Source organism: Podarcis liolepis (genome assembly GCF_965112155.1).
Source record: "Podarcis liolepis genome assembly, chromosome: 3".
Lineage (NCBI taxonomy): Eukaryota > Metazoa > Chordata > Lepidosauria > Squamata > Lacertidae > Podarcis > Podarcis liolepis.
The window spans coordinates 106,127,540-106,141,580 of record NC_139557.1 but is presented as its reverse complement, the minus strand read 5'-3'; the positions used below and the strand labels follow the sequence as shown (position 1 = coordinate 106,141,580).

The 14,041-nt window shown below is 44.4% G+C and overlaps 1 protein-coding gene across 2 annotated transcripts in view; it reads left to right on the top strand.

Annotated features, from left to right (window-relative positions):
* Positions 1-14,041, top strand: part of RRP36 (ribosomal RNA processing 36) — a 36,657-nt gene that overhangs the window by 9,638 nt on the left and 12,978 nt on the right. For both annotated transcript variants that reach the window (XM_083494721.1, XM_083494722.1), the window contains exon 3: positions 11,090-11,228. In XM_083494721.1, the coding sequence (XP_083350847.1) occupies positions 11,090-11,228 (139 nt within the window). The remainder of the gene's footprint in view (positions 1-11,089; positions 11,229-14,041) is intronic.

The window sequence follows — 14,041 nt, the reverse complement described above, 5'->3', positions numbered from 1 at the left end:
CTTCTATGGGGAAACTTTTGCAAATGTGAATGAAATGGAATTGACACAGCGCATTCTTCCGAACTCGGCAGACAGTATCTAGTGTTTTCTGCTCAGAACTTTGCAGGCAGTAAATGGGGTGGATGGTTTAAATTAACACTTAAAAATATATGCTAATGAGATAAAAGCCCTGGTTTGAATAATCAAATTTTAATTGGCTTTTCTGGAGAAAAGTAGATTTCCGTTGGCGAATGTTGTCATTAGACAAATTGACTTCCTCCGAATTACGCAACAGTTGGTACATCTTTTTTGCTATTTAGCAAAGTGCCTTGCGTGTTTATCCATGTAGTTAAAGCAGTTAAATACCTTAATATCCTTGGGTTTTATTAGCTATGCAGTCGTACAGTGTGAGCGTGTAAGCAGGCCTATTGACTTGAATAGGACTTAGTCACTAATAATAACATATCCTTGGGATTCCAGCCTTAATATGTTAAGCAATACAGTGGTACCTCGGGTTACAGATGCTTCAGGTTACAGACGCTTCAGGTTGCAGACTCCGCTAACCCAGAAATAGTACCTCGGGTTCAGAACTTTGCTTCAGGATGAGAACAGAAATCGTGCGGTGGCAGCAGCAGGAGGTCCCATTAGCTAAAGTGGTACCTCAGGTTAAGAACGGACCTCCAGAACAAATTAAGTTCTTAACCCGAGGTACCACTGTAGTACATTGCTAGACAGTTTGGCACTTTAGATTTCAGTACCTGTATTTCAGGCAGACCCAGCTGTGAGCCTGACTTTCACTCTGGCTGAACATGTATGGCATCCAATCTGTGCTGTGCTGGGCTTTCCCATTACCCTTGGGTAGAACCTGGTTTTGATATTTGTGGTCTTGGCCTTTCTTGCATCAAAGAGCAGGCTGACCTTCTACCCCCAAACTATGGAATTTACAATATGCTGTGATGGCCTCCAGCGTGGATCACTTTAAAATGGAATTAGATGAACTTCATGAAGGATACTGTTGCCCGTGGTTACCGGAGTTGTATTAAATTTCTGTTTTGAAATTATGAGCTTTTGTTTCTACAGTAGTTTTAATTTTATTGTGCTTTTATTTATTGTAAGCGGTCATTGGACCTTGTGGTAAAGGGCAGGTAAGAAACATAATAAATAATAGTCATGAAGGCTATATAACTTGCAGCATTATACATTTTTAATTTTTGATTAAAAATGAAGAAACCTTTACCTAAATTTTGGTAAAAATTCGGTCAACTTATTTTTAACACGTGATTTTATTGGTGTTTTTAATTTATATTTTGTGTAAACTGCTTGGAAGTTTTGATATTTAAGTGGTATATCAAGCCTTTAAATAAAGGACATGAGTCAACAGTGTGTGATATAGCATCAGGAAAAAAGTGAATGCTATTCTAGGCTGCATTAACAGAAGTATAGTGTCCAGATCAAGGGACGTAATAGTACTGCTCTATTCTGCCTTGGTCAGATCCCACCTGGAGTGCTATGTTCGGTTCTGGGCGCCACAGTTTAAGAAGGCTATTGACAAGCTGGAATGTGAGCAGATCAGAGTGACTGAGATGCTAAAAGGGCCTGGAAACCAAGCCTTATGAGGAACGGTGGAGAGAGCTTGGTATGTTTAGCCTAGAGGAAAGGAGACTGAAAGTTGCTTTGATAGCTGTTCTCAAAGATCTAAAGGGCTATCACATGGAAGATGGAACAAGCTCATTTTCTGCTGCTCCAGAGGGTAAGACCTGAACCAATGGACTCAAACGACAAGAAATGAGATTCTGACTAAACAATAGGAAGAACATTCTGACAGTAGTAAGAGCTGTTTGACAGTGGAACAGATTTCCTCAGGAAAGGGTAGACTCTCCTTCATGGAGGTTTTTGAGCAGAGGTTAAATGGCCATCAGTCATGGATGCTTTAGTTGATATTCCTGCATTGCAAGGAGTTGGGCTGCAATGACCCTTCGGTTCCCTTTCAACTCTACAATTCTCTGATTCTAATAACATAACATAACACATTAAATGATAACATAGAAGCAAATCAGTACACCACTGAATGCCAGTTGCTGGAGACTACCAATGGGAAACTCCTGTTTCCCCGTCATCCTGCTTATGGGCTTCTCATTCAACTGAATGATGGTCTGGATAGACCTTTGGTTTGATTCAGGAAGACCCTCCTTATATTCACTGCATGAACCTCTTATTTTACTGATGGGTGGTTGTATTTATCAAATCTATATTACACGTCAAGCAACCTTTAGCGAAGGTCAGAATTTGAAGTGATTAAGCAAGATACTCCACTCCAATTGCTTCCTTTTTTGTTGTTGCTTCAAATAGTCATCTTGTCCTTTTCCCTTTTACCAATGAGCAGGGAGGAAGCTTGAACTGAGCCTTCAACTTGTAATGTTCTGATCATATTGGGTGGGGGGGGGGAATAGCATGTGTCAAGAAAACCGCCACTTCCCGACAGCTCCTTCTTAGGCATCTTGTCTTGCCCTTCAAAGGCTCTGGACAGTTGTGATTCACTCAGTTCTTCTACATGGGCACTGTGTGTGTCATCTCAAAAGCCGGCTGCTGTGTTCAATGCTAGGAGAAGACCTCAAACCATGAAAGGAAACAGATCAATGATTGATGAGAGAGAAGAGCTTTGAGGGTGTATGGCAGCTGACCCTAACCTGGTATTCTCCAGCTGTTTTGGATTACACCTCCCATCAGCCCTAGCCAGCTGGGGCTGATCGAGGCTATAGCAGTCCAAACCCACTGCAAGATACCAACCTGAGGAAAGCCGGTTTTGGCAACTTGCGGGATCAAAGGCGGACGCATGAAGCAAGAGAGCAAAGTAAAGATCAGAAAGAAGGAGGAGCGGGTGAAGCAGAGGAGGACGAAGATGTACCGCAAATAGAATGGGAGAAAGCCTCTGATAAGGAGGAAATGGAAAAAAGGGAGAATAAAAGCATGAAGCAGACGAGGTGGTTTACATTCTTTTGATATACAATGCATTAAATAGAAAATAAGTCACAGCTGACTGCAACCTAATAGCTTCCACAAAACTGTGCTATGCATTAGAAATTGCTGGAGCAGGTCAGCCCGAGAATACACGGAGACTAGTGCCCTTTCCTTTGAGCCCCAGGGCTGCTTCAAACATGGCTTCTGTCTGAGAAAAAGTGGTGCCTATAGACTTCCTGATTCGTGGATAAGTGAAAACGCTTGCGCTGCATATCTTATGTAGTGGACTTCATGCTTTTTTTAAAAGCAGGAAACTGCATGGAGAAAACAGCACATTGTTGTGCAGTTGTTTCTCCCAGGTTCCTTCCGAACCTTGCCAGGGAGATGAACGTCTTCTTTCTGGAAGCATGACACGTGGCATTCCTGTCAACATTTAAAATGGGTTTTATTTATTTTATTTACTTCTTAACATTTCTATACAGTGGTACCTCAGGTTGCATATGCTTCAGGTTACAGACTCCGCTAACCCAGAAATAGTGCTTCAGGTTAAGAACTTTGCTTCAGGATGAGAACAGAAATCGTGCTCCGGCGGCGCGGCAGCAGCAGGAGGCCCCATTAGCTAAAGTGGTGCTTCAGGTTAAGAACAGTTTCAGGTTAAGAACGGACCTCCGGAACAAATTAAGTACTTAACCCGAGGTACCACTGTACTGCCTTTCCTCCAAAGACCTCGAGGTTCTCCCATTTCATCCACACAGCAACCCTGTGAGGTACATTAGGCTGAGAGACAGTGACTAGCCCAAGGTCATTCAGTGAGCTTCATGGCCTAGTGGGGATTTGAACCCTCGTCTCCCAGGCCCTAGTCCCAACACTCTTAACTGTTGCACCACACAGATTCTGACCTCTGTTGAATGGAGGGCCAGCTCGAGCCTTGTGATTGGTTTTAGACTTCAGAAGTATTTCTAAGATGTGCATGTTGGACGACTTCTGCAATGGCACCAGCTGAGTCAGAAATATTTCAGGTACAGTTAAGAGTGCCAGTACTAATCCCTTTAAAAAGTCTTGGGATATCAATCTGCCTGTTTGCAAAGACCTGCATCAAAGCTGCCTCTCTGGGTGACCCTGTCTTCAAAAACAAGGCAGCAGGTGGTGGTGATGAAGAGGGGCTGTTCATTTGGTAGTGCTTGCTTCATATTGTGGGTAGCTGACTTGGGGGGGGGGTGACTGTGATCAGGGCTACCGCAGGGGCAGAAGAACAGCTTTTCTGGGGAATATTTTATGGTACGTTGTGTAACATGTAGGGGGGTGGTTTCAAGTTTTAATTTTCCATTTTGTTTTCTCTGAACATTTCTTAATATTTTGATGTTAAATCAGAGTGCTTGACTTGCCCTCTTTTCCTTCCCATCTATCGGAAGGAAAAGCTAAGCTAAACACCTCTAATCTCTTCCCACATGCCTGTCGTCATTTGTCTTTCTCCCTTTAATTAGTTTTAAACAGAGAGAATTGAACCGGAGATCAGCCTGAGGAATGTGCCATTTATTTGTATAATGGCATAGGTTTTCCATTTTTATTTTTCATTCCCTGTCTTGTGCATTCGTACAATTCTTTGTCTTTTTGTGACTTCTATCAAAGAGAGTTTTATTGACCAGACCGCTGTAGATCTCTAATTCCCACCCCCCAAGAACTGTCACAGATAATTTAGCATCTGTTAACTTTCGAGCATTTTAGATTCTTCTTACCATTGTGTGTGGTTCTGGATCTGCCAACATTATCATTTACTGTACTGCTCACCTAGTTTGCTTAGTTGCTATGAGCAAAGATGTCTGCAAACGACAAACGAAGGCTAGCAGTATCAACCCTGCTGTGTGGAAATCCCTTGCGGGCAACCGTAGTGCCTGGAGACAGACGGACAGGTCATGCGTCCACAGCAGTGAGCCCAGGAGAAAGGACTGCTGGGAGGAATGCAGAGAAAAGATGCCTTGGCACATTTGCAGCAGCAGAAGCGGATGCCTTCATCTGCCCCAGCTGCAACAAAACATGTCTGTCCCATATCAAGTCTCTACTATCAGGCGCTGTAACTCTCCAATGGTTTGACCCCCAAACATGCACACCTCCATAGTCTCCTGAGACAGACAGGTGCCAGCAACAGCAAGGCTGACGCTTATTTCACACCACAGTCGTTACATGGCTGTTAAGTCACCCCACACATATTTTGAGTGCATTAGCTGGAGTGTTAACGGCAAATCCATAATCCAGAAATGTTCTATAATAAATCAAGTCAGTCCATTTCCTCTCTTTTCAGGGAAGAGGCAAGGAATGGCTACCACATCAAGGTAGGCACAAACATTAAAGGAAGCTACTTCAAAGCATGCATATAAGAGTTCTACCATTTGAAGCATTTTCAGATAAGGAGATGGAAAATGATGGCGGCATAGTGCACAACAGGGTACCTTTTTCAGCGTTTCATAAGCATGCCCATTTATCCAAACATTTTGGAGCAGAGTTCTCATTTTTACCACTGTCGTCATTCATGTTAAAACTTCCTGTTTCATGTACAACTTCTCAATCTTTGCGCAGTGGCCAAAAGTCTGCATGGTACTATGGAAAACCACGTCAACTCACTTTATCAAAGCATGTCTTAACAAAGCATGGACAACATTCTGTTGAAAAAATAGGTGCACCAACTTGCTAAGGATCAAGTTATCCCCCCTGCCAAACCTCCATGTGTATCTATTACATTTCTCTCTCATTCTTCCTTAAAGGAGGCAAGTCTGTGGGGTAAGCAGCCTAGTGTCTAGCCTTGAAATAATCTCGTTGGTTAAGGTAGGATGAAGAAGATTGACTGGTCCAGCTTCCAATCAAAGATACTTACATGACGGAGCAGAAGTTTGGAACTACAGTAGTACCTTGGTTGTCGAACGGCTTGGCTCCCAAACAAATCAGCTCCCGAACGCCACAAACCCAGAATTGAGTGTTGCGGTTTGCAAATGTTTTTTGGAAGCTGAACGTTCTCCGCGGCTTCCGATTGAGTGCAGGAAGCCCCTGCAGCCAATTGGAAGTTGCACCTTGGTTTTTGAACGGTTCCGGGAGTCGAACAGACTCCCAGAACAGATTAAGTTTGACAACCAAGGCACGACTATATGCTACTCCAGTTCAAGCCTCAATCTACCCACCACCCTAGCTGTTCCTGGCTATATTTCATCTAGAGTCGGCGTGAGAATAAAAATACGTATCCTTTCCTCATCTCTTTTGGGGGGAAATGAGCTACAAATAAGAATACAAAAAATGCATGCATTTTTATTCCTTGTTGTGAGTTGCCCTGCAACTATAAGTAAGTAAATGCAATTATAAAGATTTTGCAGTGAGGTCCGACACATAATGTAGGATAGTGGCTTTTTTCATGTTGACTTCTCTGTTTCGCTATATGCACAAGGAGCTGTATCCTCGTACAGCTAGGGTTCTTCTGTCTTTCTCCCGCAAAAGAATTTTTAAAAATGAAGAGCAACTGGAACACCTCTTTTCATTCATTTTAACTCTTACTTCTAAACAAAGTGAGCTTCGTACAGTTCATAATTGTTGCTCCTTTTGCGGTCGTCATACTTTGCCTTTGGCTGTCTAGGTATGAAAGGACCCAAACCAATTTGTAGGCCTTTATGTATCTGAAACAACCTTGTTAAAGCGATTGCGTTTTAAACAGCAGGCTCTTTTATTTTGTCACTGGCTTCCGCAGTACTTTCTGTAATTGGCGTTTGCGAAAACTCCATGTGAATAACTGGGAAAGTGGGGGGGGGGGGCGACAGAAACTAAGGGAGCATTTCATTGAGGTTGGCTGATAAATTTAGAACAAGGTATGAAAAGTGGAGTTTTTTGGGATGAAATAAGCAGCTGACCTGTGGAATTTATTGTAGTTCTAGTCACTTTAAAAAATACAGATTTAACATTTTGTTTGGCAATGGAGCTTAGATCATGTTGGTTCAGTCCTGCTTTTCCGTCAGTTAACTGTGTGTCAAGAAGGGATATGTATACAGTGAGTGGCCCATATTGTTAAAGGTTTCCCCTCTCTCCTCTCCTTTCCTTCCCTCCCTCCCTGACCCCTTGTATTTTGGTGTAGAAGGTGCTGGTTCTTGCCCAGGGCAGGGTAGCTGGTTTGATGGACCAGTGGTTTGATCCAATATGACAAATCGTGTGTTGATGTCTGAGGTGGAACGCATCATTTGGCCTGCGTTTGCAGAGGCTTTTGAGGTTGCAGTCTCTTTGCGGGTCTGTCCAGAGCTCATCAGGGAGGAAAAACTATTACAGTTGTAGACTTTTGCCATAAGGAATGACTAATTGAGGGATTACATGTTTGGCATGCCAGAACAGAGAAAGAGAGAGAGGTGATGTCAGTAAAGCGTTGTGACGGGAAAATGCCTGAATGTTAGAATGTAGACAAAGCGAGAAAAGATGGTGTAGGCCCTGATTAAAAATGTAGCCATCAGTCAAATTCTTTTCTCCTTAAAATCCCTCCTCAAATTTTACCATTTCCATTGAACCTTCCACGTAATCACAAAGTACACACAACTTTACCTGTGCAAAATGGTACTGTCAACTTTCGGATTTGAAAATAAGGGATCAGCAGCCTCACCTGTCCCGGGGACAGTCTACGGGATATCTAACGATCCAGGATAGCAGCAGGAAACGGCGCTGGACTAAGGGAATTTCCCGCAAAAAAAGGGAAGGTTGATCGCTATGGTCAGGACGGTTGGGTTGTCTATAGCTCTGCAATAAGGATACAGTCTCTTCCTGGAGGTGTGGGTTTGAATCCCACTCTGCCCTTGGGCAGGACGCATGAGGGGTCCAAGATGCTGCAATTGTGCCTGGAGGTGGCCAAACCAGCTTTAAAGGCAGACCATATCTCAGTGATAGGAACCTCCTGTTCTTTCAGAAGATCTCAGGTTCAATCCCAGACACTTCCACCTAATAGCAGAGGTTGAAGACTTCTTTCTGAGATCCTAGAGAGCTGCTGTCAACCAGAGTAAATCATATTGAGCTAGACAGACAGCTGGTTTTAAGGCAGACTATGTTCCTACAAGGGACGCGGGTTGGCGCTGTGGTCTAAACCACTGAGCCTAGGGCTTGCCGATCGGAAGGTCGGTGGTTCGAATCCCCGCGACGGGGTGAGCTCCCGTTGCTCGGTCTCTGCTCCTGCCAACCTAGCAGTTCGAAAGCACGTCAAAGTGCAATTAGATAAATAGGTACCACTCTGGTGGGAAGGTGAACGGCATTTCCGTGCGCTGCTCTGGTTTCACCAGCTGGCCACATGACCCGGAAAAACTGTGGACAAACGCCGGCTCCCTCGGCCAGTAAAGCGAGATGAATGCTGCAACTCCAGAGTCGTTCATGACTGGACTTAACTGTCGGGGGGGGGGGTCCTTTACCTTTACCTTTTTATGTTCCTACTAGTTTGCTCCACTTGCCAACCTCCCCTGCCATTCCTCCCCATTAACCTCCTGGAGCTTCCCCGTCACACCCCGTGGAAGGACTAAGCTTGCTTTTCACCTTCCCAGCCCCATTTCTCATGCCGTTTCTCTCTTCTGTTTGTTGGTCCATCTTTGCATCCCTGTTTTCACCCACCCCCCATGTCCATGCCTCCTCCTCCTTTTGTGCAACCTCCTTTGCACACAAAACTCCTCCATGGTAACCACCTGCATCTTCTTCCTCCCACACATTGCAACTACTAAGCATCCTTTTCACTTTATGCCGAATTATGAAGCCAGCATCACCTCACGTCCTATTCATCAAACCCTTTCATGCCCCTGCCTTCAGCTTCAACCTCGTTCCCATGCCTTCTGCTCTCTCCTTTCTCTCATCCTTCCCCCCCCACCCGTCTGCTTACTTTCCTCAACTCTCCCTTGCACGCCACCCCATTTCCACGCCTCCCCCTCTCGCTTGCACACAAACCCCTATGTGGATCCATTCTGCTGTCTCTTTAAAATAAACAGAATTTAAAGAGCAAGGCTGTCAGTTAGCTTCTTCAGTTAGAGCACGGTAGGGTTCTGTTGATGGATGTTGCTTCTTAATAAAGACTCTGTTCCGAATTACTACAATGACTCTGGAACTTCATGTAGAAGACAACGTATTGTACCAAGAGTGGAGGTACCAGGATTGTGGGGAAATACTATGGAGTCATAGGTTGCACATCCTTTATCTTACATAAGCTAGCCGAGGAATGGAAGTTTAAATCAACCAAATTTTCCTTTTCAATATTCCTCCTTTCCTGATGTACTCAAATGATCGTAAAAGTTTCCTCAAACCTCCGCCATTTTAAAAAAAGCTGCCATTTTCCTCTTTGTTCCCACCATTTCTTCTTTACTCCAGCTTCTGGTGTTGTTTTAAAACCACTCCTCCCCTCTCAGAGATTCTCCTTTCTTCTTCCCATGCTGTTGTACAACCTGCCTTCACTTTTGCTTCTCATCATTATTACATTTGTATACTGCCCTTCATCCATAGGCCTCAGGGTGGTTCACAACATAAAAATACGAGATAAAAAACACAAAATACATAATAAAAACAAGAACAAACCAATAATGCCCCCTTCCTACCACCCCCATGAGGACTCCATGCAAATCCAAATTGTTATGAGGCACTACAATTCCTCCAATGGGGGCTGCCCAATGACAGCCTTACATTTTTATGTATTTAGGAAGATAAAATCACTCCCTGCTATGCTTTCATCTCCTATTTTTTTCCCTTCCTCTGATGTCACCTCAGCCGTCAAAATTTAAATTGCAAGCACTTTGTGCTAGAAATTGGGTTTTACTTATTTATATTTAATCTGCACTGTGTATGATATATCAATCAACACCATGTCTTTTGGAACCTTTGTAAAATGTGACTGCCTGCCGCAACATGTTGATGAAATGTGCCATGCGCAAACAGTTGTGTTCTGTCCCCAGGTCATAAAAGAGATGGGAGTTGGAAGGGCTTTCCCTTAATCCTTAGGGCAGTGTCTGTAATGCAGAAAGCTCTTTAGCAGTGTCAGCAACCAGGACTGAGAAGCCCCTTGAGAGAGAGAAAGCCTAAGGAAAGATTTGTGCTATAGGAATGGCTTGACTTCAGAAGTCTTCCTTTCTAAGACAAGCGGAGAGTCAAGTACTTGTCGTATAACGGACATGCAAGGAGCTCTGAATGTATTCCGAATTCCTTATTTTTGGGCAGTGGGGGAGAGAGTGGGCATTTCTAGTCTATTTCCTAATCAATGCTAAGCATCTCTCATTCTGTGTGTTACATGTGAATGCAGGGTGGAAGAGTTCAATTTTGAAGCTGCACTTGAGCTCCGAGAACAGCTGCTTAAAAAAAAATTACATTAAAAGGCCGAAGATACAAGCTGAGACTGATTTACACCTCTGATATGAAAGTGCTCTTAATTCTAAGTCGTGAATCTAGAATTACTACTCTGGTCATTTTTCAGAAATACTAAAGGAAGTTAGAATGCAGACAAACTTTCAACCTTCTGCCTTCTTTAACATGTGAATGGAAGATGTTAAAAATCAGCTAATTTGCATTTGTATATTAGTTGGCAGTTTTGGCTTGTGTGCACCAAACGCTGAAACCACTAGTTGAGTGACCATTTTGTTTTTGTTTGTTTGGATCCTAATTTCACAGATAGAGCTGTGACCCAGTCTGTGTCATAATTCAGGACTAGCACAGTGTGTGGTTACTTAACGTAGGATGCCAAGTTTGTAGTCCTTCCACGCAACTCCAGTACACATGGGATTCCTTCAGACACTCCCAGGGAGAAGCTTCCAGTAGTGCTGTCCAGTAGGCCTCTTCCCATTGATCTGTGTGCCTGGTGGGATGCTGTTTGGGTTGAAAAGGTTCTCATGATAAGCCCTGAATACTCAACCCAGCCACATGGGGATAGCACCATTGGCAGGGCAGTTTAGTGTGTCTTTGAAGGGGCTGTGAGATTGAGCACTGGGTGGGTGTGCAGGGCTTTTGTGGTGGCACTTGCATGAATCGCAAGGTGTTTACCTGCAGCTGCCCTTGCAATCTGAGTGCAAAAAAGACAGTAGCATTCAACATGAAGCAGGTTGGGCAGGCAGGTGGGGATGAGTTTGAATAATCCAAAGACTGACATTTGTTTGCTGGTGTCTCGTTTTTATCTTTCCCCCAGAATGGTCTTCGATGTCTTTTGAGGAGCTGCTGCAGTTGAGAAATCGAGTTGGGACCAAGGCTTATCAGCAGATGACTACGGGGAAAAGGGCAGTAAATGTCCCAAAAGCAGAGAAGAGGCAGCGTCCAAACAAGCACGGGTAAATGTGTTTCCCTGTTGTGCATTCCCCCAAAGAGAACTGCATTCCCCTGGGCTCAGGTGAAGTCTGCAAACCTGCGCTTCCTTACTTGAGAGTGAGCTCTCAAGTTAGCAATTACCGAACTTGCGCATGGGCTCATGCAGTAAGCCCTTTCCTGCTTGGTGAAGGGCATAGAGATTTCTGAGCTGCCTCTGGAGAGCTATTGGAGCAGAATGCATTCATCCTGGAAAGAAGGAATTGGAGTTTAACCAGAGGGCTCCCTCTGGGAGGGTGGGTGGTAGCATGGACTTACCTGAAGAACTAACAGCCTTAAGTGTCTGCTTTACGGTCTGCACCACTGGAGCTGCTACCTTGCTCTCGATGCATTTTTATAACCTTTCTGTGGTTAATTTACTTCCTTCTTCCTAAGCCTCTCTGGGAGCCATTTATGTGACTCTTTGGTCCCCGTTTGTGTTCCCAGTCTCTCACACTTCAGTGTACAGTGGTACCTTGGGTTACATACGCTTCAGGTTACATACGCTTCAGGTTACAGACTCCACTAACCCAGAAATAGTGCTTCAGGTTAAGAACTTTGCTTCAGGATGAGAACAGAAATCGTGCTCCGGTGGCGCGGCAGCAGCAGGAGGCCCCATTAGCTAAAGTGGTGCTTCAGGTTAAGAACAGTTTCAGGTTAAGAACGGACCTCCGGAATGAATTAAGTACTTAACCCGAGGTACCACTGTATTCTGTAAAATGCCATCAATGTGATCAGTAATTTAAACATTAAAGCAGACACGGATGCAAATCCTCACTGTATTCCCTACTCGGACACCTCCCTGCAGTTCTCTCCATTTTGCTGTGTGTCATTACTCTTTGTTCATCGTCCTGAAGCCAGGTTTCACTCGCCGTAAGTGTCCCATCCAAGAGACACCTGCTCTTTCCTTCATCAGTTCTCTCTCATCTGTTTCCAACTTTCTCTGCTTCTCTTCTCTCTCCCCTCCCCACCCTCTGTTAATATATTGTGCTGCTACTTCACCTTTTACCTGAAGCTCTCGCTGGCTTTCCAGACAGTGCTATATAAGCCTTTCAAAATGCCTCTTCTATTATGGGTTGCTTATTTCTATTTTTATCTCTCCAAAGCCTTTTGAGAGAGAGCCTTTCCACAAAAGCCCCAGTGCAGCTGGAATCAAATCAGCTAGGTGTTTGTGTGTGTGTCTTTGAAAGGAACCCTCTCAACTTCAAGGGAATGCTCCCCAAATTCTATCCTGTTCAGTGGTGCATTCTTGAATGAAATTGGATTCAGAAGCAAGCAACATAACACCACAATATTTTATAAAAAGTGAGCAAGCTTTATAAAATCTTCCACATGCTCATTGGAAACCAGTATGTTAGGGAAGTGAAAAGCGAGAGGTGTCTGAAGGAGCCTGGCTGGTTTGTGAATTCCCACATGGTGTCTGGAATGACAGCTCCTGCCCTGCTGCTGCTGCAGTCCATTCTCTGGCTTGTATCTGACAAAGTCGTCCTATTAGTGCAAAGACTGCTGTCTGCACAATGGGATTCCTCTTCCCGCCCCCAAATCTGCTCTCTAAGGTTGGTGGGAACCCTAGAACAGATTTGGGGTGTGTACATAGGGAGATGAGAAGAAGCACAGGTTGAACTCCTTGTGCTTACAGGACAACTTTGTTGGGTATGAGCCTAAATGTTGCCCATCTGCCTGCTGCAGAAAGCAGAATCCCATTGCTACTTCAAACCTGGAGGAGAAAATTGCAGTGGGGCAGCTGGGACACCACAGCCAAATAATGTTTTGCTGCCCCGGGGCTGTTAAAGCAATAGGTGCCGCATCCAGATCAAGAACTGGCATCTCTGCCTGCGAAACTCCACAGTACTGTCACAACTCTGGTAAGGGTGCTGTCTTTTCAGCTAGCTAATAAAAATATAATTAACTTCATCGAGCCGTTCATGGGCTGTTGGTGCAGAAGATGAGCTTACTTGTTTTCTCCACTCCCCATAATTTTATCAGTTTCTCCTGAGGGAATTTGGTGTATCCCTCTAAAAAAGGCTGTTTCATAGAGAGCTGTCTGTTTCCCGTGATGCGCTGCTTTTTCTGCCGCGTCTGGAGGCTGGCGGTTGCGAAGCACAACAGGAGTGTGACTTGGTTAATGTCACTGCCGAAGAGGGTCTGGGTGTCATATTTTCAAAGGATTTCTACGGCGGCTCATTAAAATTTATGTTGGCATAGCGATGGCGCCACGTCAGTCCAGGGAGTAAAAGGCACCAAATAAGTGATATGTTGACTTTACTGGACCAATCCATTTTGGAGAGAATATTGCAGGTTCATCGCCTGCTTTTGTCTTCTGAATAATTGGGCGCTGTGGGTTGAAAATGCTTTGAAGGCGGTAATCCAGCAGGTTGAAGAGAGGTAGGGAACGGGATGCTGGAACAGTTTATTGCTAAAGTGGAGACCTTTTCCCAACTCCTGCTTTGCATAAGTTTATTCCAGTATTTACTGCTTTTTATAGCCTGCCTTTCCACTGAAGTGTTCAGGCGCAGCTGGAGCCAAAACAGTTCTAACGTACAATAAGCCCGCAACTGACGCTGGGGTGACGTTCTGGGGATCGTGCCCAAAGCCAAAATTGCACGTTATCAAAACACTTTCAGTTCAACGGCAGGTTGGGGGGGGCGTCATTTTTCCTGGAACCCCCCCCCCTTTTTTTCTTTTTGTCTCACGCATAAAGCTGAATGTGTACAAGTTAAATGTATGTAAGTTGTAGGCTTAGTAAATACAAGACATGAGTGGTGCTTAGTTCTTCTTACCACTTGAACAATAACTGTGG